Here is a 27,266-nt window from a genome sequence, read left to right as displayed (position 1 = left end):
ATTATGTTTTCTCCAAAATCAGTCTACAACTGATTTTCTTTTTACCTTTACTGTATCAGGATTTGATTTCAGTGCACCAGCTGCTGAGTAAATCAGACTGGAATTAGAAAGCTTTATTTCAAGTGTGGCCACACAGAAGCTGCCTTCAAGTACTCCAGGAGTTCATAAACATACAAAATATCAGCAACACAGAACCGCAAAGACCAAATCATTACAGCAAATTACAGAAAATGCTTTAACCATGGAGTGAGTCCTAGACAAGTCACTCTTGCCTGAAGATACTGTTACACAAGCAATAAGGCAGACAAAAACCAAGCGTTTAACCTCTTCAATGGCATTTTCAGCCAAAAATGTAACTTAGAAAGAAGCTTACTTTTTACATTTCTCATTCAGCAATACATATTATGACATAAGAGTTAAGCACCGTGTCACTAGCTAATGTTACTTGATAGCCTACTAAAGCTTTGTTAAGCATGAGGATTTGCATGTTATTATCAACAATGCCATAAACTTTTGAGACTTCTGTAAATCCTCCTGGCTACCATTAAACTGTTAACGCCGCCTTTTTCTTTTTCTTGATTTATCAGTTGAGGATGCGATTTCCCTTGCCTGCCCGGCTCGCGCTGCTGCTGCTGCTGCTGCACTGCAGTACTGCACTAGGAGTGTTGTCCTTCGCGTTACACAACCACCCAAATATCTCTGCTGCCCCCCGAGCTAGGGGCAGAGTGCCCGACTAATCCGTACCTCCTGGCTCAAAGTCCTTCTCACTACAAAGTGCGCTACAGCACGGAGGCTCGAGCGAGACCTGCGCCGAATGCACGGCAGCTGTCACATTCGCGGCTGCTGTGCTCTCCCACTCACTAACTCACTGCTTTCAGCAAATTCAGAAAGTGAAATCCGTACCTCACTGCTGTCTGCCTCTCCTGCTGCCGTCCCATCTTCTCCCTCCCCTTTTGGGCAAGCTCTGAGGGTACAGCCTGTGCCTCCTTCCTCACGGCTTCCTCCTCTACCTCATCCTCTGCAGCCCAGCTGCAGCCCAGCTTCACCCCGCTCCGTGACCACCGAGGTTACTAAACGCTCTTCTCCTCACCAAGTCCCAGGGCCCCTTCTCCCTGCTCACGCTACTTGGTCCATTGGCTGTCTCTGACAGGCAGCTACTCCCTCCTCCTCACGCCTGATTAATTCTCCTGACTTCTGGATTATTTTTTCACATTTTTCCCCTCTCAGTTCCCTACCCCCTTTTTTTTAGAATGATCAAGTTTCCTTAATCCTCTCATCTTCCCTTCCTCACTCAGACTGTGGGAATCTTCAAATATTTTTTCTGCTTTTAATGATGGGTTGGGTGGGGGGTTTATCTTTTTCTTTTTCTTTCTTTTTTTTTTTTTAAAGCACCCATCATTAAGTCCAGTGCCAAATGAATTCCTTGCGCAGGAGGGCTCATAGAGACAAGCATACTCCAGGTGTACGGAGAGATCAGAAAAAACTTAGCACATAACAAGGAAAAAAGCTGTCTCCCTGTAAAATAGAAAGTTTGCGCAATGGTGACACAGATTTGTATTTATGTATTCTTCCAGCTAGATGCACTGGCACTGAAGGGAATCAAAAAGTAAGGTGAAATAGGAGAGAAGAAGGGCATAATGAAAAGGGGTAAAAAACAGATAAAATCTAGGAAAGGCTTGTAAATGGTTTTAAAAGGTAAGAGAAAACTTAACTTGATGCACCTCAGGTGGGCAGAGATAATCTGATCAACATTTACCAAGATTAGATGCAAAGAGCTGCTTCCTGAGCGGAAAGGAAGAGTCAGGAGGAGGCCAAAAAAAGCAAAGGTAGCCAGTGAGACTGATGAACCATCACTGTTACTTACTCCTTTTTACTGTAGTAGCACCAATTGTATTGAAATGGTATAAACATAAAGGAAACCATGAGATAGATCCTGTACAGGATAGTGACAATCAATTAAAGGACAACTGAAACACACTTACAGAGAAGACCGTATTTTTATTTTTATAAATATATATCTGTGTATGTATCTATACCCCCCCACTATATATATATATATGTATGTATGTATGTATGTATGTATGTATACACACATGCACACGCACACCAATATACACATATAGTGCAAAAACAGAGAACAGCACAGTAGGGGAAGGACAGTTGTAAAAGACTAAAATAAATCATTTGAAAATGAAATGTTTATAATGTATTTATGGACAATAATCTCTAACAAAACAAGGAAAGTAGAGCTCAACTCTGATGATGCAAAACTGCCGGTTAACCTAACTGAATAGCTTTTGTGCTCTCCAAGCAGATTAAACAATTTACAGTCACTGAGAATTTGGATAGACCCAAATGATTATTCTTTCTGAGGAGACCAACTTCTCTTACAAGGGACCACCCCTGTACTCTGTGTTATTCTCCACAGCCTTTTGGTCAGGCATTACTGCTGGCAAAACTGAAGTATGATTTGAGTATTGATTTAATTATAACAAACTTGTGTGAAAGATCTTGGCAAACAGGATAATCACAGCATTCATATACTTTCTGCAAAGACCTAATTAACAGCAATAATCCATTTGGAAACACTGTGATACCAATACATCTCGATATAAAGACAGAAAAAAACTTCACATTTGTCTAATTCCAAAACAGAGTAATGATGCACTAAACACACATAAATACTGTAAATGTTCACATATTTTAATCTGGAAACAAAGACCAAAATTTTTCTTCCTCACGTCATTTCAGCAGAATCATTTACAGAAATCGTACACTCCTCAAAGTTAGCTATTCTGAGGTTTAAACTTCTAGTCACTGCTATACTACAACTTGCAAGAGTTAAAATACAGATTACCTAAGGACTCCTTTATGATATACTGCAGAATCAAAAGCCAGTGAACTATTGCTGATGCTTTCATCGGTTTGAAACCATCACCTCGGCAAAACTCTAATTCTTGAAAGTGAGATGACATTAGGTACATCTCATATCACTTATAATTTGTACAGATGGTAATGAAAGGAGCACTTTCTGGAAAAGGATAACCACTATCTCATTTGGCATTAAACCAAGCTTTATGCCTCTGAGCAAGAAAGGCAAAGGAGACAAAGTTAATCATTTCTTTGGTTGCCTCTTGGTTCACTCACAGACGTGAAGGATAACTATGCAACTGGGGACAATTGTTATGCAAGAACTTTCATGGATCGTAATCTACAAAGAACACTTCTTATAAATATCTTATTTTTATTTACAAATATATCTACATCATCCACATCATATGTAAATTAATTCAAATAGCTGAACTGTTTCAAAAGCAGATATGCAATTTGGGTACCCAGCTTCATACCCTGCAGGTAAATTTTCAGAACTAAGTTAACTGTTTCAGTAAATGAGCTGAAACAACTCCACAACTCTAGACCACATCTGAATTGTCTGAAGTTAGTCCAACACAACCTCCAATTTTAGTATCTATACAACAGCAGTATTCTCCTGAAAGTTTTATCATCAACATTTGAATCAGAAGAACAGAATTATGAGTCTTAAGAGAATTTTCCAAAATCATACAAACACTCCATACCAGAGACGGAAACAGAACCCCCCTGTCTACACTCCCACAGTCCTCTGTCTTAATCTTCTTCTGCATATGACTGCATCATTAATTTATAGTGGAGAATGGAAAGAGGGGTCACAAAAGAAACATTAGGTGAATTTGGAGAAGGCTATTTCCCAATTACCTGGTTAGACTTCAAACCCCAAACAGGAAAGGACAGTGTTAACAACAGCATAGAAAGGGAGAAAAAAATTATTCGCAAAGAGATTAATTAAGAGGAATAAGCTAGCAACAAAACAGAAGGAAATTATAAATGTTATAAAGAATGCAAGTGTAAGCCTGAATCAATAGTTTCTTCTAAAGATTATACTCAGACAAGATAACAATGGAGTTTCTATATTGTCCCACCTTGGCAGGATTTTTTTTTTCTTCCAATTAAAGTTACTAATTATCTTAAAATATGAAATGAAAAGAAGCAACAAAGCAGACAACACACCGTGGGCCTATATTCTCTTCCTTTTTTTCACCTAAATTTTTTAACATAAAGCAGTTGCACATATATGGGGGGGCCTCAGTTCACCTGCTGCACTTATATTACTGCTGATGACAGGAAAACAAAAAATCTCAGTTTAAGTTTTATGGTATGTCAGAAGAAAATAAGATCCAATATCTTTTAATTTGAAACTCAGTCACAATGATAAATCATGAAAATCTGCAATTTGTACGTGTACAGTCACCAAGATTATAGGTAACTTTTTAAGTACCAGCTCTCTGAAAACCCTGAAGAAAGTTAGCTTTAGTATCTAAGAAAAGAAGTTAAGAACTCTGCAAGTAAACAAGGCACCTAAAGTGGCTGAAAGCTACAGGATTTTTCACTGTTAAAAATCCAAACAACATGATGAAACTATGAAGCAATAATTTTATTTACTTTAGCTACAATGACGTTGAGGAAACACTGATTAAAAGGAACACACTCCTCATGCAAAAGTTGTTAAGTTGCAAAAGTGAATATCCACTTGTGGCGAAAGTGAAACTTCACTGTGCAATATCCCTGTTACTTTTTAATTAAAGGACCACATTTCTTCCTGAATTTTTAAAGCATGGTGTTTTTTTTCAAAAAGCCCACAAATTAGATTAGATTTTGACATCCAGTGGTTTATTTCCTTTAGCAGATACTCTCCAGTGAGAACTTCACTGTTTATGTTTTTAGTAAATCTAAGATTAACACACTTACTCTTCTCCATATCCCAATTTGTCTGGCTATTCCTATGGCACCCCCATTCTAGCGTCGGAGGACCTCTCCATTGAGGCAGCATCCCCTCTGCGCCTCTGCAAGCACCCGGCTCCTTTCTGCAGGACTCTGCAGGAAGAGGGCCGGAGGCATGAAGAGTTAGATCACGCATGCAGGCACAGCTCTCGCCAAAGAGCTGTTCCTAAACCAAAGCAACATACAAGTACCCTGCAGACACCCAGGCTTCCCCGAGTCACAGCTCTTCAGCTGGGAATTACAAAACCTGTCAATGAATATTTTCAGCGTTGCCCATATGCAGAAGAAAGGCTGGTACCATGGCGCTGCCACAACATTAGCATGCAATAATTCACCTTTTCTGAGAGGTGCAACCTTATCTACCCACTCCCTAGTTTTCCGCAAATGCATCTGGGCTCTGTCATCCTTATTTTTGTCAAAAGTTGTTACTCTTCTAACTAGCCTGTTGGCAAGTGGGTACCTAAGCGATTCTCAGGTTCACTAGAAAGACCTCAGTCCGCTATTGCCCACATTAACCCCAGACAAAAAGCTACCCTCCTTAGGTCCTCAGCATTCCTGTAGCTTATCTCTTTCCTACTTATCACTTTCCAAGGACTTGTTCTTCCCCTAGCATTCTCCTTCTAGTCTGATGATTGGTTCAGTTCAGAAATACTTTAGCTCAGTAATAAACAGATGTTCCCCCCCACCTCCATTTCCACCTCCATCTCACCCCACCACGCATAACAAATAACAGTGCAATTAAGATCAGATTCCTAAATCTTGTCCCCATTCTTTAGTCAAACTGCAAAAACTCAACGCTAACAAATACAGTACTGTCGTCAACTGTTACTAAGTTAGGAACAACGTGGTTGCCTCTAGTAAGCCTAGAGAACAGTAGCAGTTCTTATGTTTGTAGGACAGTCACCCTTCTTCAAGTAGGGCCAATTGCTGTTAACCAGTTCTACAGTCTTGTTTTTATGTGGTGACTCCAATAATATTCCATCTGTCTGGAACTTCATGAGTTGCGAGTGATTTTCTTGACTACATCAACATTCAGTCATACCTTTCACACTGCCTTTAATTTTTCAGTTCAGAAAACTAGCCAGCCAAATAGCTCTAACTTTGCAGACATGCTTCTGCAGTTTGCTAACTAGAGAGGATGCTTGCCACGATCTTAGATTTTTAATTATTTGAGTATATTAAAAACTGAGCCCTTTCCACAAGAATCCATTTGCCACATTAATCTTCCCTGTTAGATGCACTATTTCCCATTCTCTCAGTAACTCCACCATTTGCATACACCCAGTCTATTATATTGCTTTTCTGTGAACTTATTTTCAAGTTGTACTGGGTGCATATTTCAACCTGGAGCAAGCAATAGTCTGATACGAAAGTTAAGAATAATTAGTTCCCTCTATTTGGTGAGGAAGACTCTCCTGGGTCTTGTACAATCATCATTTTTCCCCCTTACTCTTTTCTTCAAAAAGAAGCCTGACATCGGACCATTGGACCTAACATCAAAGGGCAGCCTGTGACAGTGATTGTTTACTGACAACACGTATTGGAAGATACAAAGAACCAGCTCTCAATCAAAGGAGACGACACCTTCACCTCTGTGCACTAACTCTCTCCTTTCAGCACCGACACAACATACATCTTGTCATAGAGCTGTAAACAAAGTCTTGGTATTTCTTCCAACAGAAATAACTATTCCAGACTATTGGTATTGACTGATATAGAATTTAAGTACTCTGTCCAGACATCTTTAACATCTTGCAGCTCTTGTGCCTGGATAAAGAACTGTCTTATTGTCAAAGATTCAGAGGCATTAACGGCTGAAAGTAAATAAGGAGAAACCTATTTTCTATTTCAGTTGATATTTCTCTTTATCTTTGAGTAAGGTCATCTCTGACCTCTTTCATCATCTTACTCTGAAAAGTCGATATAACCTGAGGTAAAAGCCAACAGTTCTGAGGACTGATGTTGTTGATGCTGGTGCTATTCCTGTGGAGCCGCTGTAGAGCTGCAAGATGAACCTTCTGAACCTTCACTATTACTCAAACAATAGCTAAATAAATATCCTACAACTATTTCTTAAATCTAACCACACTTGCTAGAAATAATGAGGCACGTAGAGCTGAAAATAGTATCAACATTCATCTGGAGAAACATCATACGTTTAAAGTTCTCCTGAACCTCTACAAGACGGCAACTAATGATTTACTCTAGAAAAACTAAGAAAACTGAAAAAAGCTAACAGGCCAAGTGCATACTTTTTTACTGATCACCACCTTCATACCTTCTGCGGCTACTATTCTAATGACTTAAATTAAGGGATATTCAAAAGACACACATCAAATTATGAAGAACCCAGAATAATCCTGTCTTTTCAAATAACAGTGATACCACAGTGCCACCTCATATGTTTCCTTCTTTTACTTTCATATTCTGAGAGTTCTTGATACACATTTACTGCAGTTATCCCTTCCTCCTTCTAAGGTTCACTACCTAGTAGCGACTTCTGTTCTGCTTTCCTCTGGGGACATTCAGTTTATAATCAATATGAAGTTCAGTTGGTATTGGTGCAATGGTTTTACACTAAAAAGAACATATAATTTTAGCAGAACCTATTACATTGTAAATCCTTGTTTCCATCTTGGCTTACTTTGCAGTAACCCTTGTAGTTTACTTGGTTACACAAAGAACCACAGTTCATTTGACATAACGATCTTCTTTTTTTGTTAGCATTTATGTTTGGCATCATAAACAATCATATTCACTTTTTTGGATGCATCTTCACGATCCTCAACAAATGACTCAGTATACCTGCTGTTCTGCCTTTAATCATATAAAACTTTACTTTCTGCTTTACCTGTGGACTTTCAAATAAGACTCATCAAGTAAATAAGCACTTCTCTTTCTCTCCCTCCTCCTCTACAAAGGCAAACACTAACCAAGAAAACTTTCTTTCATATTTACTGACCTTCCCTTTGGCTTAACACTTCTTTACACTAGTTATCAATAGTAAAAGTCTCTATGGAGCTTTGCATCAGTGCCATTTTCCACTATGCCTTTTCTGTATATGCACTTTCTGTCTTTCAATAGGTCCCTGATTCCCTCCTTCTAGCCATTAACATTTTCCTGTTTCACAGCCTCTGCCATTGTCTCTCACAGCCTTTGCACGTGGCAAGTCAAGAGCAGACTGGCTTAACCTGCAAGGACCAGCCATTATAAACAATACAGCCGAATCCCTCCTTTGCATCCACATTAGAAACATCAAACATCCTTATAACCTTCAGGATGCTAAGCATTATTTACAGAAGCATTAAGCAAGGCCTTTCTTCTTGGTTACAGTGGCTTGATGAAAAGAGCAGCATTGCTTGGCCCATGCAGGGAGGGCTTTTGTGGCCTCCTATTTGCTGTTGGCATTCAGTCCTACAGTATGTGAGACCCATACACTTAGCTGTCTCACCTGCGACGCACTGACATACAGATTTCAGTGATCCTTGGCTGTCAGTACTACCAGTGCCTCTTAATGTTTAGCGCCTGACCTCTTCAATCATCTGTATAGCTTTCTGCCTACATCCTGCCTCCCATCTCCAGTGTAAAATATTCCTGCAGCTACAGAGATAGGTAAACCTGGATCCATCCCCCCTTTACTGAAGGTAGCTGCATGAGGAGTCAGCTCCTCCCAAGCTACTTTATAATCATCAGCCAAGGTACAACTTAGAAGGAGTAGTAACATTTTGCATTAAACAAGTAATACAAGCGGGTAAAAATGAAAAAAAAAAAAAAAAACAGTTTGGGATACACAAGCTCTTCTTCAGGTCTGAAACAGAAGCACCGGCTTTCATGCTCATATTCTTTCCAGTTACATCATTTGAGCTTAATAAATAATGTCTTCTTACAAACCATGCCTTGTTTCCATCTTTTCATGTCAACAAATAGAGGTAGGATTGACTTTTCACTGGAGAAACGCAAGTTCTAAGCTCTGCTCTAGAAATGTTTCTCTCAATCAAAAATGTAGAGAACATAAGGCTATTACAGTCCTAACTCTGCGAAGGGTTTGTGGTGCCTTTCTGCTGGCAGCAGTGGCCACTAGCCACCCATTCCACTCTTGCACAGCCACAACTGTTTAAGGGTGTGAACAATGAACTGGGATAGAACATTGACCTAAGTTAGGAATAAGCTAGCAAAAGCCAAGAATTTAGATGAGTTCCTCGATCCAGTTCAATGTGTGGCATTACTAACAGTGGGAGGAGGATGAGGGATGAATACAACATGCAGAGTGACAAGCACCCTGGGAGATGGATGGTAACAGTTTAAGCCTGCAATAACACTGAAAGCAGCATACGTAAAATCAGTCTGCAGTATATTGGTTTGATTGAATAAATCGAGACTTGTTCCTCATTAATGAGCGTACGGAAGCAATCTCTAGTTCTCTCTTCCATGCTATATACAGCTCAGCACTCATAAAATGTACATCAGACTCTGCAGTATGCTTTTTCTCCCATACTTCTCTTTTCCCCAAAATGAATCTAATACCAACATCAGAATGCTCTGTACAGTTTACGTCATGGTCCAGGGATAAAGATCCTTCCATTTCGAAAATTTTAACAAGCCCAGCAGGACCAAATTATGATCAGCAGCCTTTAAACACAAGTATATATGCACATTTCTATATAATAAAAATAACTTATCTAGGAATTGCAATTTACTTAGGCTTATCACAAAATCTCTTGTATGAATGCAACGAAGACATACAAAACACCCGCCAAGGAGCTTAGAAACAGCTACAAGACATGAATGATGCTTTATAATGTCTAACTCTGCTGAGAAGAAAGAATTCCAGGTCACAGGCCATCAGCCGAGCCAGGCACTTATGATCTGATTTTTAGGAGTGTTAATTCATTAACTTCAGTGGGAGTTGGGTTGTTCAACACAGATGAAATCAGAGTCAAGGATTCTAGGTCAGTATTCCTTATTCCATAAAACTCTCAGATTCCCTCCAGTCATCCTGCATCCAGAAGTAGCCATTACATCAAGAAACATACAAACTCAGAATTATCAGAAATAACATTTTGTGGACATTCAGTGTTTTCAATATGGCCTAAACTCTTCAGAGATATTAATTTAAAAGCCTGAACCAATAGTTTAGGATTTCCTCTAAGCTGCAGCTTTCTCAAGTCAATATTTGTAAATCATGTTTCACGTTTCCAAGGAAACCAAGTGGGTAATACCTCTTGCAAACAGCCTCCTTCAATATACTTTTCACGGCTACATAGTTCACAGAAGTTATTCCTGGTCTCACAAAGGAAAAAAGTTACACTTTTCCTTACACCTTCTTAAAACAAAAATCAACCTTTAGAAGCAACTGAAGCAACTTAAGTAGCCACTACCTGCAGAAATCCCTGCGGACTCTGCAATCTGCTATCTGAGGCACATGCATAATAACCATATTACCTAGCTCGTTGACACCATTTTTCCCAGTGATAGATCTAAAAGGGTAAACAGCATTATGTTCAGGCACTTCTGAAGAGACTTCTAAACTATCAGCCAGCACATCACCCACTGAGGTTGGAAGACATCTACTCACCCCCTCCAAAAATGCACTGCGTTTCTGATAATAAAGTTCAAATGCTAATGAAAATAGAGACCAAATCTAGGGATAAAGTAACATGTTACAATAGAATTCTGTGTATTTGATTTTTTTTTGTATTATTTTTCCTATTTGACAGACATTTACATCAGTTTGAGGCATGACTAGCTTACTGAATCCTGCAGGCATAAGAAAATAAATGGTGAGAAGCACAAGATATATTTGCAGTGATTTTGTTGATGAGATCTCTGGAAAAGGCAGGGTCATCAGTGAAACAGTAATGCAAAAGAATTTCTATTTGAAGAGAGGAGGAAAAAGTAAAGCCTGACACTAAGTAGGAAAAACAAATGTATGAATTCCGCTTCAATGAATGTGAGGACTTTAAACTTTAAACTTTAAAACAAAATGACTGCAACTGTATTTTTGTGCTCTTGCACACTGAAGACAGTTCAAAGCAAAAAATAAATCCATTTTCCTATCCCTTAGAAGTTTGTAAGACAAGTTTCCAAAAAAACCCAAAAACCCCGAAAATATGTAATGTGTGTTTGGATGACACATTTAAAGAGTATTATGTGCCCAGACTTCCTAGCTGAAAAACAGAGTTGGAAGTTTTATCAAAAAATCCAGACTAGAAAATACACATCCTACTTCCACATTAGCACTTGTTCAGATCTACCTACTCTGGAAATCTCCTACAGGAAGCCATCTGGAATAGTACAAAGAATTGTATTTGCTGAATTTGGTTCACCCAGAAAAACTCAACACTGGTTAGGAAATTAATATTCTTTGCTGACTCAGTGTTAAAACAGAAATATCAGCCCTTCGTGAAAGCCCCTCAACCTTCTCCCGACATGACAGACACTAAGCTGAATCTGTGGAGACAGAAGATAACAAAATTTACTACATCCAATAGGAATCTGCAACCTAGAAGGATACCTGCTTGAGAACAACATACGGAATTTATCCGTAACTTTCCAACAACCCTAGATGCAGCAGCAAAAGGACTCATTTGACATGATAATAGAGGAGCCTGTGCACAACAAATGAATGAAACCATTAAACAAAATCACTTTACACAAGATAAGAGGCATCACAATAGCTAGGTAAAAACTTTTGTGCCAAGCAGTGAAAACTAATTTCTGATTTACAAAACTTCTCAAAATTGTCTGTAGTATGAGAAACATGATTCAAAAGATCAGATCTGAAATATTACTATGGATAAGATCTTCCCTGGGTAATAATTAGTGCTGCCATAAAAGAAATCTATGTTGCACTAAAAATATACCCAGCAGGAAAGGAAGTTTTCAAAACATCTTTAGTCACTGCTCAACAATGATGGGCTTTCTTTACGCCACCACTTACTGATGAAACACATACACACATACACACATGCACAAACTAGTTGACCTTTTTTGGATCATTTGTGTCCGTTACTCCCCCGTCTTCTTTTTTTAGTTTCTCTCCCCTGTATCCAGCCTTCATCCCATAGAGCAATGAACTTACTTGCAGGACTGTGAAAGATATGGGAAAGAGTAAAAATACTCTCAGAAGATACTGAAGCCATTCCGCAACACAACATGCATAAATATACAAAAGACAGCCCTTATCCAGAGTGCAAGGACAAGAAAAGGCTCAAAGGAAAACTCATTCTAGACTGCAAGTGAAGTCATCCTCACCCTGAACCTTAGATGCCCTTAATTACAAAACAGCAGGACATGAAACATACATGACAGCTTGACCTTAACAGAAGAAAGGGAGTTACTTTCCACATGGTAAGTTGCAGGTTATCACGAGGTTTCCCACAGGTAATACAACACACTAGCATAGAGATGCCACGTGCAGTTCCAGCTGCCTACTGCATTTACTCAGAAAAATAACCGGTTACTGCTTTACCACAGCGTTTTCATGGACTGCTGTAATAAATCTTCAGTAGAACTTTAGGACTCTACGGAATTATAACATGCTATGTCATCTATAACATGAAAATATAAATTAAGAAATGACTATTTTTCACACTTGGAAACGTGCAATGGAAACTAACTCTGCATAAAAAAAACTTTCAAAGCTATACCGAAAAAAGTGCCAATAGATACTGGATGGAGAACACAAGAGCAGTATTACTGGTAAAGAACAACAAAAAAATTTAAAAATCCCACATTAGTAAAAAGGAAAATTATTACTAACTTTTGCAGAGAAAGGATTTTAAGGTAATGACTGAAAATGCTTCAGGCTTGCATTTATTTTTTGCCATGTGAAGAGCTATACTCAGAAGATAAAGTTCAAAAGCTCCACTGAGAGCTATTTACAAGCCTCAAATACCATTGCTTGATTGTAAGAGGCTTTCTTAATAAACTGGTGGTCCGTGAAGAGCATAAAAATCATAAATAACAGTAAGCCCCCAGTAAAGTACAAGCCCACTTCGAGTACCCCAGTGGAAGCCTAAATCAAGACATTGCAGAGTTAAACGAAGGAGGGTTTGTTAGGAGGAAGAGGAACAAGCGCAAAACTTGGGACTGTACCATATGACGGGAGGTTGATTTAATTTTAGAAAGGTGCTGTTTCCCTACAGACTAATTAGTTTTGTAGTAGTGGTGTACAAGTTGTGTACGAAATCTGTTTTACAATGTATTTCTCTTACTCTTTTAAAAAGCAGATAAATAAATACTGATTTAGACTTCTTTCAAGAGCATAACAAAATGTTCTTCTAGCAAAGAGCCTCCACTATGCCTGAACATACTTCCAGTGCTCTTTCCGCGGTGAGATGTTCACTTTCCTCCCAGACAGCTTGAAGAATTAATAAACCTTTCCTGTGAATGGCAACTTTTGAGTTTTCTGACTTGCTGCAGAAGACTACACTGCACAGTGGCCACTGCTCCCAATCTTGGTCTTACATGATCTATGACAGTATGCTAACTTGGACAAAGACGACAGAGCCAAAAAATTTCCTTTTCCCTCCTTAGGAAGGAGGATGTACAATTTGAGAGCTCTACATTCTACTTACTTTTGTCTGTTTCCAAGAGAAATACAAGCAGAAATGGAGTTATGGCAATGAACAAAATTATACAATAAAAAAGTTGGCAAAAAATAATGTTTTGGCCTTCAGTTGCTATTTGAAGAGACTAGGGAGAAAGGAGAGTTAAAAAAGAAGGCATACCTTTTGTTAGGTTTGCTTATATAATAAGGTTATCTTTAATCATAGTTTGAAAGTCATAAAATGTAGAAATTTAGTTTTATTTATATATCTCCTGGAGTAGACTGAGAATAGATCAGTATATATGTTAAGATGGAAGGATGGCTGTAAAACGGATGAAATAATTATAGGAGGGAGCCCCAGCTTGTTCATGTACTAGCAGGACATCAAGGACAAAATTACTGTGAAAGAGCAGAACTTTGCAAAGTTGAGGAGAGCTCAGCAAAATCAACTAATTTTCTTATTCACTTTTTAAAAATAGATATAATTAATAAATAGTAGTTATAGGGGGGGGAAATGGAGTATCTAAACAATAGTAGCATTATTACTGCTGAAACAATCCTGGAAAGATACACGAAGAGAAAAAAGAGTGAGAGAAAGATGGATCTAAAAAGCCCAACACAGTGTAAGCATACAAAAAACTAGCACGGGTAATTGTGCGCTCATCTGATTTCTGTAGCCAATAAGCATTGCTTTTCACGCTTTAAAGACACTGAATAGATGTGTCAGAAAAAGGCATTTGAGAAACGGGGTGTCAGCACAGTCAACTGAGAATAAATTACTTGAAAGATAAACACACATACTCGTATCTTTTGACAACGCTTAATAATCCCAGAAGAAGCAGGTTAACAAAGAGTATTCTAAAAACAATGTGGTAAAAAATGATTTTCTGTAATCCTATCTGTTCTAACGAAAAGTTCTGATTTTTATTTAAATCATTCTTTAAAAAGTTAGAAGATAAAATTAAGTTTGAAATTACGGCACTGGTTTAAATCCCTCTTTTGTCAATGCTCAAGCAGTACTCATTTACTGTTGAAGTTACAAAGAAAATGCCATACTAATTTGATAAAAATCACTGGCTAAACAAAACTGAATTGCAGTAAATTGATGAATAAGCAGGTATACACGAGAATACCTTCTTCCTCACAGCTTATTCAACTACAACAGACAAATAACTAGTTTGTTCAAAAACTTAAAAATCTACTAGGAGCAAAAAAAACTAGGTAAATTTATTTTTCTCTTCCAGTTTAATATAAACAATATGCTGAAAGATGAACTCTACTAGTTCAAAAGCATTCAAGGACATGTAAACTGTGAGTTAGTTTTATTAGCTACATAGCATTTTTCCTTCATTTAATATACAAGTTGGTTTTAAACACAAGTATTCTTTACTATGAGTTTTACAGCAACTTGGCACATTAATATATTCAAATAATAAAAGTAGCTTAAATGATGATTTATACATTTTATATGAATTCCAATTTCTATAAAGCATAGTTTGACAAAGTCAGTAGTGAAGTTAAACCATCTCGTAAATAAAAAAACATATCATCAGCTTTGCTGAAATACTGAACACGAAAAAATTAAAAAGCTGAGCAAATGAACATTAAACCTTTTAAATAAAAAGGTATACATATAATGCATTCTCTCAGTTCAGAATTGGAGCACACTTTGTATAAAAACTATTTATTCTGCTGCATATCAATGTACTTAATGTCACTTAGGCAATGGAAGTCATTGGAAATGAAACAGAAATAGGACTAAAAAGAACAGAAATAAGAACATATTTAAATTAATTGCTTAAATCAAGGTGTCTTGCTTGCTACTTTAAGTCAAAATGATTTAAATCAATTCACCCTCTCCTACAGCTGCAAATTAAAACACTGTTCAATTATGCAAACTCAGAGAATGAAGGCAGAGAAGGAACTGACAAGAGACTGGTTGACCACTCACTTAAGAGACAGAGGTATAACAAGGTTAAATGGCTGGAAGCCAAATATATGGATAAATTCAAGATACAAATAAGGCATAAAGATTAGAGCAATTACAGTCATTGGAACAACTTGCTGAAGAATCTAGCTAATTCCTCATCACATGAAGCTTTTTACACATTACAATTGTATATCCACAAAGCGGTCTAGCTCCAACAGAAGATATTTGCTTAATGCAGGCTTAAGTGAAATTCTACTGACTGCATCTCTTAAATTGAATTAGATGATCATAATGGTCTCTTCTGATCTTCAAATCTATTCAAATCTACAATTTGATCCCATGCTTAAAAATTAAAAGAAATATTTATTCTCACTTTACTAAGGCCTTTCCCCAATGAACACAACTTAATTTGACTTTTCAGTACGTTCCTTCCAATATCTGCTTAAACGCTAATACATCCACCATCAACTAAAGACTTCCAACAGAACTAGGCACCATCTGAAAGTATCCTTCAAGTTGACACTGAACTTGACATGTAGCTTCACACTTCAATTAAGAACTTAAACATACACTTTCCCCATCTTTTTGTTAAGTCATTATGAACCTAAAATTTATTTTTCACACTGCTCTGTTGAGGGGTACCCACCTCCTTAGCCTATGACGGAGAGAAGTAAGTCCCCATCTCAATATTAGAGTCCATGTTCAGGCAGAGGCGGAGAGTAGCACAGAGAGCTAGGAAAGCCTATGCCAGACACCAAGGGCAAGGATGATAGTTTTATAGTAACAAAGGCTAGAAGTGCTCCTTCTAAGCCCACTGAAATAAGAGTTCAGTTTTAAGTTGGAAGCCTCCTACTAAAGAGACAAAGTACTAGATGGTTCTCCAAAAACAGTGATTATATGAAGTAGAAAAATAAATTGAATTCAGCAACTATGGCTAAATTCATCCTTGCTCACTCTGGTAGAAATTCTTAAAAGGATTTGAAACTTTTATATTGGCTTAATTTGGTTTCTCTTTTTCAATGGCATTTTCAGTACTCTCAAGATGCTTTTAGGACACGATTACTGTACTCTACACAATTGTCAATCCTCAAACTTTTTCATAGAAGTCGCAGTCTAATCACTCAACTTTTACCTAAATACACTATAGTCTCAGAAGACCCTTGACTGGAATTACTGTTTTAGATTACACTAAATGAACATCACAGTGTATTAAGTCTCACTTCTACTCTCCTCTATAAAAACCACTTTTCTAGGTTATTTTATATAGGCATAATTTTTTGCTTTTGCTGATTCAATAACTCAAGAAAAGGAGAGTACTTTAACTGGCAATATTTTCATATTTCTAATTTTCCACTGACACAAAATGAGGATACTTTGTGCTACATTTACATTGTTATTTATAATAGCACAGGAATATCTACCAGCAGCATCATCCTCCATCACCACTACCCCATCCTCTATCATTGCCGAAAAGGACAAGAAGTTGGATTAGTTTGCAGGTGCTGGTGTCCTTTATGTGAAGAACGGAAGCCCAGTTACCTCCAGCAAACGAGCTTTGGTTCAGGACTGGGTCTGCTGAAGGATGCTTCCACAACTAAAGCCAAGCACATATGGAAGTTCTCACCATCCATGTTTGTCACCTCTTCCACTTTCTGCATGGATAGAAGGGATCATGGAAAATCACTCTCTCAGGCAGACAGCCCATCTCAGACAGGTTGTTTAGTCTCTGAACAACTGGAAAATATCAACTACATGGAGCAAGCAACAATTTTAAGTGAATAAATAGGATTAAGGGCCACTGGTTCCTTCAGTGGCAGGGCTGGAAGAAGGATAGCAGTCTGAGTAGAAAAGCTGAAAGAAAAAGGCATAGGCTCAGGGGAAAAAAAAGGAGTTAAGAGTTGCTACGCTTTTCACAGAATGAAGATAGATATAAAATAATCCAGAAAATCTGAGTGGCGACAAAAATTAAGGTAGCCTTTTAATTACAAGCCACTGTTCCACTCAGAACATTAACGGAAGAGTTACAAAGAATAAGAGATGTCACAGAACAACAATACTCTTCACCTAAAGAGCAGCAGAGTAGCAGTGTTAAAAAGAGGTAGAAGACAGTGCAATAGCTAAGTGCGCAGCAACAAGAACTGATGGATGCAAGTGTGTCAAATTGACTGCACCCAGAACTAACCATAAGAATAAATTTTGTTCTTCTTTTATTTCTAATTCCTCTTCGTTAGGAGAGGAAAAAGAGGTGCCCATTAAAGTGGCATGTGCGCGGAACTTAATATTTTGGTGGAGGGATCTAAAACATAAGCATTTTGCACTTATGCTGATGGACTTTAGACTATACCTGCAAAATGGTACTTAGGCTACTTAGGTACCAGACAAATAGGTTTCTCAAGCTCACCATACCAAAGGAATCCATAGCCCAGCTAACCGTGCCTGCTCTCACAGCGTGCAGGACAAGTTAAATACCAAATAACGGAAGCCACACAATGAGCTCACGGAGCAGGAAATGCGTTATTCCTCCCCACCAGTGAAACCTGGAGAGACGGGAAGGGTTTTCTAAGGATTTAAACACACACAGTAGAACTCCTCTCATCTGTCTTTAAACAAATACAGCGTGTCTATGCGTGAGCTAGTCATCGTAGACTTCCTACAGAGAGAAATGGGTTTCTTCAGGACACAGTTTGTATTTGTTTTAGACACACATTTTGAAAGTGCCACCTTCACCAACAAATGATGATGGCATCATTCTTACCTTTCCACCCAAGCCCACTAGTGAAGCTTCTTCTCAGGATAGGGTAGACCTCGGTTCAATTCCGCTCCCTGTCTGGGGACTCAGAGGTGACCCTATATATACCCTGCAATTCAGCTAATGCTGAAACTTGGCAGAGCTTCAGAAATGGGATTCCAACAATTTTCCCATAGGAACTATTCACTTTGCATAGAATAACTATATACACTTTTGACCATAAGAACGATTGTGGTGTGGTGATTTTAGTACATATCTCTGAGCTGTACAAATCTCAGGCTGAGCTGATTGAGCTGCCTCCTTTAAAGAAAGCAATGTATTTTATTGAAGCTACTCATCAGAACTCCGAAGCCTCTCCTGTCGTACGTGTTTGTGATTATTATGTGCAGACTCAAGACTCCCATCACTTCCTACCTCACATGCTTCTCTAGAATATGAATATATATATATATATATGTATGTATGTATGTATATAGCACTCTTAAATCCAGCAGCACATGAAAACTAAAGGACAGCATATCTCCAGTGAGCACAAAATAAAGCCATCTTGGACACTGGTTAGAACGTAAAGAAGAAAATTTTGTGCTATGTTTATACTTAATTTACATATAATCCTGTGTCTATTGTAAACATTATTCCAACAGAATCATAACTAAAAATTACACATTTATCAGTTTCTCCATCTTCCCAAAATAGAAAATCTAGAATTTCTGAGATATACTCTTTACACAAATTTCAAAGACATTTTAGAAAAAGGTTGATTTTAACACAAATCTGGAAAGTAAAAGTAAAAATGGCAATACTATTGCTGATGAATTAACAGCTTCCAAATCTTTCTGCTAAATAGATGGAGTTTACATGCTTTCCCTTTCAGAAGGAAAAAAAAAATATTCATTTTGCTTATTTTTTTCTTTTAAAATTATGTAGGACACTATACAGAAGATTACTGACTAGATACAATCACTGAAAAATTAAGTCATCTTATAATGCTTACTGATTTATAGGAATCAGAAAGGAAGGGTTTTTCCCCATCTCTAGGTTTTAGGAAAATCTTTGCATTTTCCACTTATCCAAAATTTCCTTGCAACTGAAAGATTGTAAGAAAAAGGAATTGGAAGAGCTCCAACTACTGTTCAACATTTAAAAACATTCTAAAGTGCCATGAATCATAGCTCTCTACATGTTCTCTTAAAATACTGCCAACCAATACTCAAAAGACTAACTTAAAATTGCTTTACGTCAGCATTGCGTGCTCAAAATAAAACAAAAAGATACAAAAGAAAAATCACTTCAACATAATTCTGATTTTAAGTCAAGTCCTGCTCAGATTCATGTCAGTGTTACTGGATAACATAGTCATAGCTTTCCTTCTTCTTAGTTAGGAAGAACTGACAAGGAATAACACTAAGTCTAAATATCTTTATGGCTAACTTAGACGACCAGCTGTTACCATATCTGTGAAAACACCGCTCTCAGTTTTTAGCATATCCCTCTGAAAAAGCTGATCCCAGAGAAAAAGAATAAATAACATTCAGGGCAAATAACAACCATCACAAGTTTCTTTCAATATTCATATCATAAATTTCTAATACTACCTTGTTCTACTTATGAAATCTTAATCATTTCAGCTGAAATTCCCCAGTGTTTGCTTCTGTGAAGTTCGGTTTGAAAGTTCTCAACAACAACCCATCAGCTATTTCTGACAATTCTGGGGGGTAGGGAAGCTAAAAAAACAATTCACAGTATTTTCATATGGAAAGATTCTCCCTCACTGATCCACGGAAAAAAGATTAATACTTTTCAAAGGAGAAATTGCACAGGTTAGTTAGACGCCTTTACCCACTTCAATAACAGTCAGTCGAGATTTGGACAAAGTATCTGAGAATTACAACTCACGCATGCTCGGCAAGGCTTCCAGCGCCTTGCAGGTAAAGTTTCTGACTTTGCTAACGAACCCAAATGTACTTCCAGCAGCCTCTGAGCACATCAGTTGTACTGACCTGCCGGCAGGCCTCACTGAGCATCTCACCTTGCAGTAAGCAATCCGAGGCTCCAGAAAAGAGAGATGCAACACCATCACCAGTAAAGTACTTTCTGGCCTAGGCAGACGAAGGCTAAGAAAAAGAAACTATCAATATGTACTTGTGGGAGAATGTGCGTTAGCATTCGCAACCTCGGGCTCTTTGCAGCTCCGACCACTGAACAGTGCCATGTGCTAATTAGGAATTAGGATTGTTGCTTCCTACCTTATGGAGAGGGTAACGAAGTGGTTATGTTAGGTGACGCCTGTCAGAACTGAGACCAGAACTCAGGTCTCCAACACGATACAGCATCTGATTAATTATCCAGTTTACTGCACGGATGTCCGAGGTTACGCATTTAATTGTTCTATGTTTAAACAGCTAGAACACACTCACCCCTAGAGCCAGGAACAAAGCTCAGGATTTTTGAGTCCCATCACTACTCTGCTATGTAGCAAACACCATGCCAGCCATTAGCAAAGAGCGTACTTCATTCCTGCTCTGAAGGCTGGTTCACACAAAGGACAAAAGCTTGCTACTGCTAACCAGACATTCCTTTAACTCAAGTGGTGCTGGTCTGTGCTGCAACTCCAAAGCTCATCAATTCAAGCACTACCAGTGATCCATATAAGGATAAACACCATTGCGCAAGATGAAATTTCTGTTTCTTCAGTACGTCCAGACAAACAAACAAACTAGGAAACAGAAAAATACAACCGTCTCGGAAAACTTCATTCCATTTCACGATGTGCATATTGTAATGGTTTTTAATTATGTGATCTCACTTGAGCCTATGCAAGCAATTTTAGTTCTGATATATCTTAGCTTTTACATTCTTAATTTGGTGACTTTAATGGGCTTAAAATAAAACAACAACAAAGGAACAATCAGCAAGACAGCACCTGGACAAATGTTACCCTTGTACGTGCAGCTGAAGAGGCTCCTATGACAGAGGAGCTGATGTGCACAGATGTGGAAAGCATGAAGAAAAATAATCAGTATGAGGCACAGAGGCTGAAGGTAAGGGAGTTCCCTGAAGGCAAGGAGGAGACAGTGCCAGAGGATCCAAGATTAGACTAATTTCATACAAACAACACAACACCTCCACGAGGGCTGTTACAGCTGGTGGGCTGAGGCTGGCTTCACCGAGTCACCTCTACCCTGTAATGTGGGAGGGAAGAGGCAGAAGAGAAAGAGGATCCCTTGCCTTAAAGAAAAGCACCCAGAATTACACACTGGCTTATGCTAATTTCAGTCCTTAAATACACTTCACATGAGGTCATACATTCACTCCTGAGCCAAATTTTACCATATATTTCAGCTGAGAAACACAGGGATGGCTTGCGCTACCATCCCAAAAATGTAGGATATGAGAAAGAAATAGTTGTACAACCAAAACACAGCCATGATTAAAAGTCTTTTTCTTCAGTTCAAATCATGTTATCTGGCAGTAGAAATAAATGCGAAAAATATTTTTATATTATATTTTGATTTTGGCTGGACTAGAGTCTAGATCATGCTTTCTCATAAATATTGAGAGATTATGCACTGAAATCAAGAATGGAAAATCCACGCAAGCTCAGTGTTATATATAGTGTAGGCATAGTGACTTGTAACCAAAGCTACTTTGATTTTTCTCCACCTTCTATCTTCCAGTATTCTTTTATAAATTCTCTGCCATCAAATACTAAATAAATAAAACTAATTTAAGAACAGACTACCATTTCTGTATTAGATTTATTGCTTATGAACAAATATGAACGCATAAATTAAGAATAAACTTCAAATCACCAATCACATCAAATTTCAAGAAAGCGTGAGAAAGTTCAGAGATTTTAGGGCACCAAATCTAAGTAGACCTTCTACACAGAAACAAGTTTCCAAATGCAAATGCCGCAGCACTAACACCGTTTCATAATGAGCTAAAAAGACTGCACAGTTATCCTTGCATTGGTCCAATTTTACCCACTTTTGCAACAGTGATACATGTATTAGGTCTAGCCAATACTCCAGCCAAATTTGTCAACATAGCTCTATGTCTAGCTATAAACCAAAAAAAAAACATTTTGACAATGTCATTCCTTAAATGTTAACTCCTGTTCCTTGTTTATTTGCACATCTAATATTGATTTCCACTAAAAAAAAAATAGTTGTAAGGAGGACTGTCTAAAGTTCAGCTGTAGAACACTGCAGTCTCACAGGGTAAGGTTACATGGAGCTTTTGACTGACTGAACAACACTGTTAAAAGTGTCTTTAGTATTACAGCAAAAAAGCATTTCTCTTTTTTTCTAGCATAAAGCATGTATTTCATCTTTGAAAAAAAGTAAATTTGTTTTTCAATGCATAGGAAGTATAGTCATATCATGCTTTCACATTTGCACTTTCAAGACTAAAAATCCATCTTCCAGAAACAGCACAGCATACTCTGCATAAAAGTAAAGGAAAAGCCACAATCTGACTTCTTAATACTTTTTTTCTACACCTCCCTTTCAAACGTCATGCTTCTTTATATGTTTTCCTCTTAGCTCAGGAAAGTGAGCATGCTTGTGTTTGCAGCTCCTCCTCTTTCAAAAACGCACAGCTGCAGCTGTAGTAAACAACCACTAGTCAAGAGCTGAGAAGGTCAAAGTCTCAGTGCTGCATCCATTTCAGCTTTTCTAAAAATGAAATTTCCATTTCAAGAAATTATTTTCTTGTTTCATTTTGTGTTTATGTCAGAGAAAGGCAAATCTCACAGTCATCTCTCAAAAAGACAAATCAAGACACAATATTCCAAAAAGCCACAGGCAAAACACTTCAGTAAAAACAATTATTTTCCCCTGCTTTATTAACATACAAACACTTTATTCACAGTCTCATATTTTACTCGATTTGACAAATGCAAAGATTTAGTCAAGGCCAATCTCGCATCAAAAAGACCTGTTACACAATTCAAATGATATTTCTTCCTTTAATAAATGGGGAAAGAGGTTGGCCATAAGGAAAAGCACACCAGCAGCCACATGACACTCACAAAGGTGATCTACCACCAGCCTGAAGTACAAGGACTACAGCACTGTAACTTTGGGAACGCTAGCCTAAACAGACATTGGCATAAAAAGACACGGCTTACGCAGTGATTAGAAAACGTACACATCTTCCCTTTTTAACTACTCAGTGTGGACAGGCACCTATCCAAAATCTAAACAACAGGTACCCTTCTAGCACAGCACACTCTGAATTACACACAGCTTCTGCAACATCACGGTGCAGCAAGAGATCCCTGAACCCTTGGGAGAGACAAAGCACACTTTGCTTACAGATGCTGTCTGTATTTCTATTTAATCCATCACGCAGCGCATTGGTGTGGGAACTGAAGAGCGAACAGAAAGATGATCTCTACCACAAGAGTTTACAACCTAAGCCTTTTTTGCCAACCCCATTCTACCACCTCATGGGAGAACAACTGATTCAACCCCACAATATTTAGACTTCCTCTCTTCTGAATTAAAACTCACTTGAACATATTCTGGTCTGGCTAATCGCAGCAAAAATACCTGGCAGAGGATTCAATGAGTAGCGTGCTCTGAAATCTTAAGAAAGTTTATTTCTAAAAGTTGCTACACGTATGCTTCTGTTCTCTATTGGGCTCTTCAGGGCCCTTTTTAGTATAGGTATGGCCTGAAAATATAAACACTAAGTATTGCGGGGCGGGGGGGAGGAGACTCATCTTCCATCCCCCATTCTGCATATGTTTGATATTGCTTCATTATCAGAAGTAGAGACCAAACAGTATTTCCCAAAGGCTAAATTCCTTTCCAGCCCCCCCCATCAGCGCTCCTCAATGCCCCATGGCACATCTCCTATTTCTCACTCAAAGAGCTTATTTTTCCCCCACAGCCAAATACTGGGGAAAGAAAGCGAAAATACAATTTTTCACAGTCCTCTTTAAATTTTATTCACTACTCCATTAACTGAGGGGAAAAAAAAGAAAAAAAAAAAAAGAAGCCCAACCCACTTTGCAAAGCTGCCAGTATCCTAATGAAAAGGTCTGCCTGAAGAAAGGTGTGTTCTACAGAGGACTACCCCTCCTCTGGCTGCCCACCCTATCGATTTCAGGTATGAGACCCGGGGGGGGGGGGGGGGGGGAGGATACCACCCTTCCTGATCAGCAGAAGTGGCTGTCAGTGAGCCCCCGTACTGACTGGGGGGAGCGCATGGGTGCTGCGCCCTGGCCGCCAACGGGTGACGTCATCCTGCACCCACAAGCAGCCCCACGGCCAACACCGCTGTCACAGCACACTGCCAAAGCCTCAAACACCACGGAGATAAGGCAAAAAAAAAAAAAAGACCAACAAACAACACCCACACCCACATACACGCACACACAGCGCGCTTCATTTGCTACCCTCTTTCTCAAACCATGGTCGGGCGGGGGGGGGGGGGAAGGGCTCATTTGTGACGATAGGTGACACAGTGGCTTTCAGACAGCAGTGAATTCTCAAGTTGATTATGCCCCAATAGAAAGCTTTTTTCCCCCCTCCCCACACAAATAATATATTAAAAAAAAACAAACAGACCCTATTTATGTAGCTTTACATTATTAATAAAACACTTCTATCACCCATCGCCAACCTATTCAGCATAGTTACTAATTCTACACTAGAGACCACTTTGCTGTTCCTGTTACATTTCAGAGTTGGAGACCAACCAGAAACCAGAAAATGGAGCCCATATGCCAGTGCTATATAAAGCAGCCTTGCAAACTTGCCATGAATATGTACCTGCCGTGGCAAGACAAAAAGGAAAAGGGGGGAAAAAATGAAAGAAGAAATCCATTTAATTTATGATGGATAATGAAAAGAAAAAGATTTATTTACTTATTCGAGGGGAAAAAACTGCCAAAGGCTAGTAGAATTTTATAAGCATGATATAAATCATGATGCAAGTGAACTTAACTGTTTATCTTCACTATCTGATATAAAACTGCTCATGCCTGCTCTGTTTCTAAATTCATTTTTTTTATACAAACTGATTTTTGTGTGCTGTCAAGAGCAAATAGCATGTAAAGACCAGCTCTCTGAAACAGAGTATTGCATTCCAGTAAATGACAGTTTAAAAAAAAAAAAATCCATCGAGCAGGAGGAATACACCCAGTGTTTAAAAGTGACCACTCCTATACACATCACAACGTCCTGCACCACCCTGTCTGTCATCAACACAAATTTCATCTCAGACCATTTACTTAGCTAAATAACTCTGTCCTCCAGTAAGAAAAGGGAATGGAAAGGTTTAGGTGGATTTACAGGGTGACGTTTATTTGATTGGCACATGTCTTCTGAAGCTGCTCTATGCACATGCTTTTAATGTAAATATGAATGTTTGTTTCCCTAGCACTGCAAGCTGACAGCACAGCATGTGCTTATTTTTTAAAGGATAATAGCTGAAGACGACGTTACTCTCAAGATTTTCTCATCAAATGTGTAGAAACAGCCCTTCAGCGAGCTGTGCAGTTAAAGCAGAGTGACAGTATTACCTACACACTTTATCCAGATTACCTATTCCACCACGCTTGCACTTTAACCAAACAAAGTCAGCCTGTATCAGTCGAATTAAAGTTATTATTACCATTTCGACACAGAGAGTGGTGCCCGTGGCAGGGGAGGAAGAGAAGCGATGGAGGGAATATAGCACAAAGGAGCTGGTACTTCCAAAGACCCAGTTTAAATACGCTACTAATCAGTTCTGTGTTGTTTTTTAGGGTTTTTTTTTTTTTTTGGTCCTCAGTATAGAAGTTCACAGAAAGTTACGACAGAGGTTCTGCAACCAACAAAATCAGGATGGGCTCCCCGCGCCCAGCTGCCAGCCGGCTGCCACAGGCTCCTGTCAGCGGGCCCGGCCCGCCAGCCCCCAACGGCCGGCGGGCTCCTCGCGGGGGGCTCCCCAACGGCCGGATCCCCAACGGCCGGATCCCAACGGCCGGCGGGCTCCCCGCGGGGGGCTCCCCAACGGCCGGATCCCAACGGGCGGCGGGCTCCCCAAGGGCCGGCTCCCCACGGATGGGCTCCCCGCAAACTTCCCCCCGTTCCGGTGCGGCTCGGTCCACCTTAATTGCCAAGCGCAGCCCCCGGCGGCCCCGCGCTCGGCACCGCCGCGAGTGACAGCCGCACAGCCGGGAGACAGCCCCGGCGGGAGCACCGGGACCGCCGCCGCCGCCAGCTCCGCCTTAACCCCTCGCTCCCCGCCGACCCACGCCACACGCAACGCTCCTGCGTGACAAACTAGTGCAGCAAATCCCCAATTCAGCATGACGCGCGTTTGTTTGCCCAGGCAGCGCCACTTCTGTGGCCAAGCGGTTCCACTCCATGTAAACTACCTATGTTAGCATGCATTACTTGACGAGGGTTTGGTTTTTGTTTATTTAACAGCCTTCTCACTGGTAATCTAATAACCTTGCATTCAGGCTCGCTTTGCCAAAGCATTCCCTCCCTCCTGCCCACCAACACTTGCCCGCTTAAAAGATCAGCCTTCCAACATTTTAAAATGATTTAACTTCAGTATACGATTTTTTTTTTAGAAGAAAGCTGACTGGGACAGCAAAAAAAAAAAAATTGTATGTTTATTCTGATAAGAAACGGAATAGGCACAGACCTGAACAGAAGCTGCAGAGCAGGAGAAATTGTTTTCTTTCCCTTACACGGGGTCCCCTCTCTCTCTCCCCGACACTCACAGGGGTTGTGTCGCGCACACACACACACACACACACACACACACACACACGCGCGCGCGCGCGCTCTCGCACTCACTCTCACAAGCGCGCGCACACGCACGCACGCACACACACACACACACACACTCGCACCCGCACAGAGCCGCCCCGGCGGCTCGCTGCAGTTCCCAGGAAATGAATGGGGGGCAACCCCGGGAACTGTGGCGCTTCGCCGCCGACTTACCCGCATCACATGATGTGCTACAGGCAGGGTGGGCCGGTGGGTGGAGGCTCCGCCGCCCGCCCCCCGCCCCGCGCCGCGCCCCGCCGCGCCGCGCCGCACCGCACCGCGCCGCGCCACCACGTAGCGCCGCGGCGGGGCCCCGCGCGGGGGCAGCCGCCCCCGCCACCCCGCGGCTCCGCTCGGCCGCCCAAACAAAGGGCCTCCTCCACCCCCCCCCCCGCCCCCTGCCTCCCGCGGGCAGGCGACCCCGAGGCAGGCGAGCTC

The 27,266-nt window shown here is 39.8% G+C and overlaps 1 protein-coding gene across 14 annotated transcripts in view; it reads right to left on the bottom strand.

The window, feature by feature from the left end:
* KLF12 (KLF transcription factor 12) overlaps nt 1-27,058 on the bottom strand; it is a 277,654-nt gene extending 250,596 nt beyond the window's left edge. For 8 of the 14 annotated variants that reach the window (XM_068929646.1, XM_068929643.1, XM_068929644.1 and 5 more), the window contains exon 1: nt 26,701-26,996. Coding sequence is in view for 1 of the 14 variants with exons in the window: in XM_068929641.1 (XP_068785742.1) it covers nt 27,003-27,008 (6 nt within the window). In the remaining 13 variants the exon portion in view is untranslated. The other 6 variants (XM_068929636.1, XM_068929641.1, XM_068929637.1 and 3 more) reach the window with 6 other exon arrangements.
* Between the last annotated feature and the right edge of the window lie 208 nt (nt 27,059-27,266).

Source organism: Struthio camelus, chromosome 1, assembly GCF_040807025.1.
Source record: "Struthio camelus isolate bStrCam1 chromosome 1, bStrCam1.hap1, whole genome shotgun sequence".
Lineage (NCBI taxonomy): Eukaryota > Metazoa > Chordata > Aves > Struthioniformes > Struthionidae > Struthio > Struthio camelus.
Note: the sequence above shows the minus strand (reverse complement) of the source record. Positions and strands in the feature narration are given on the sequence as shown.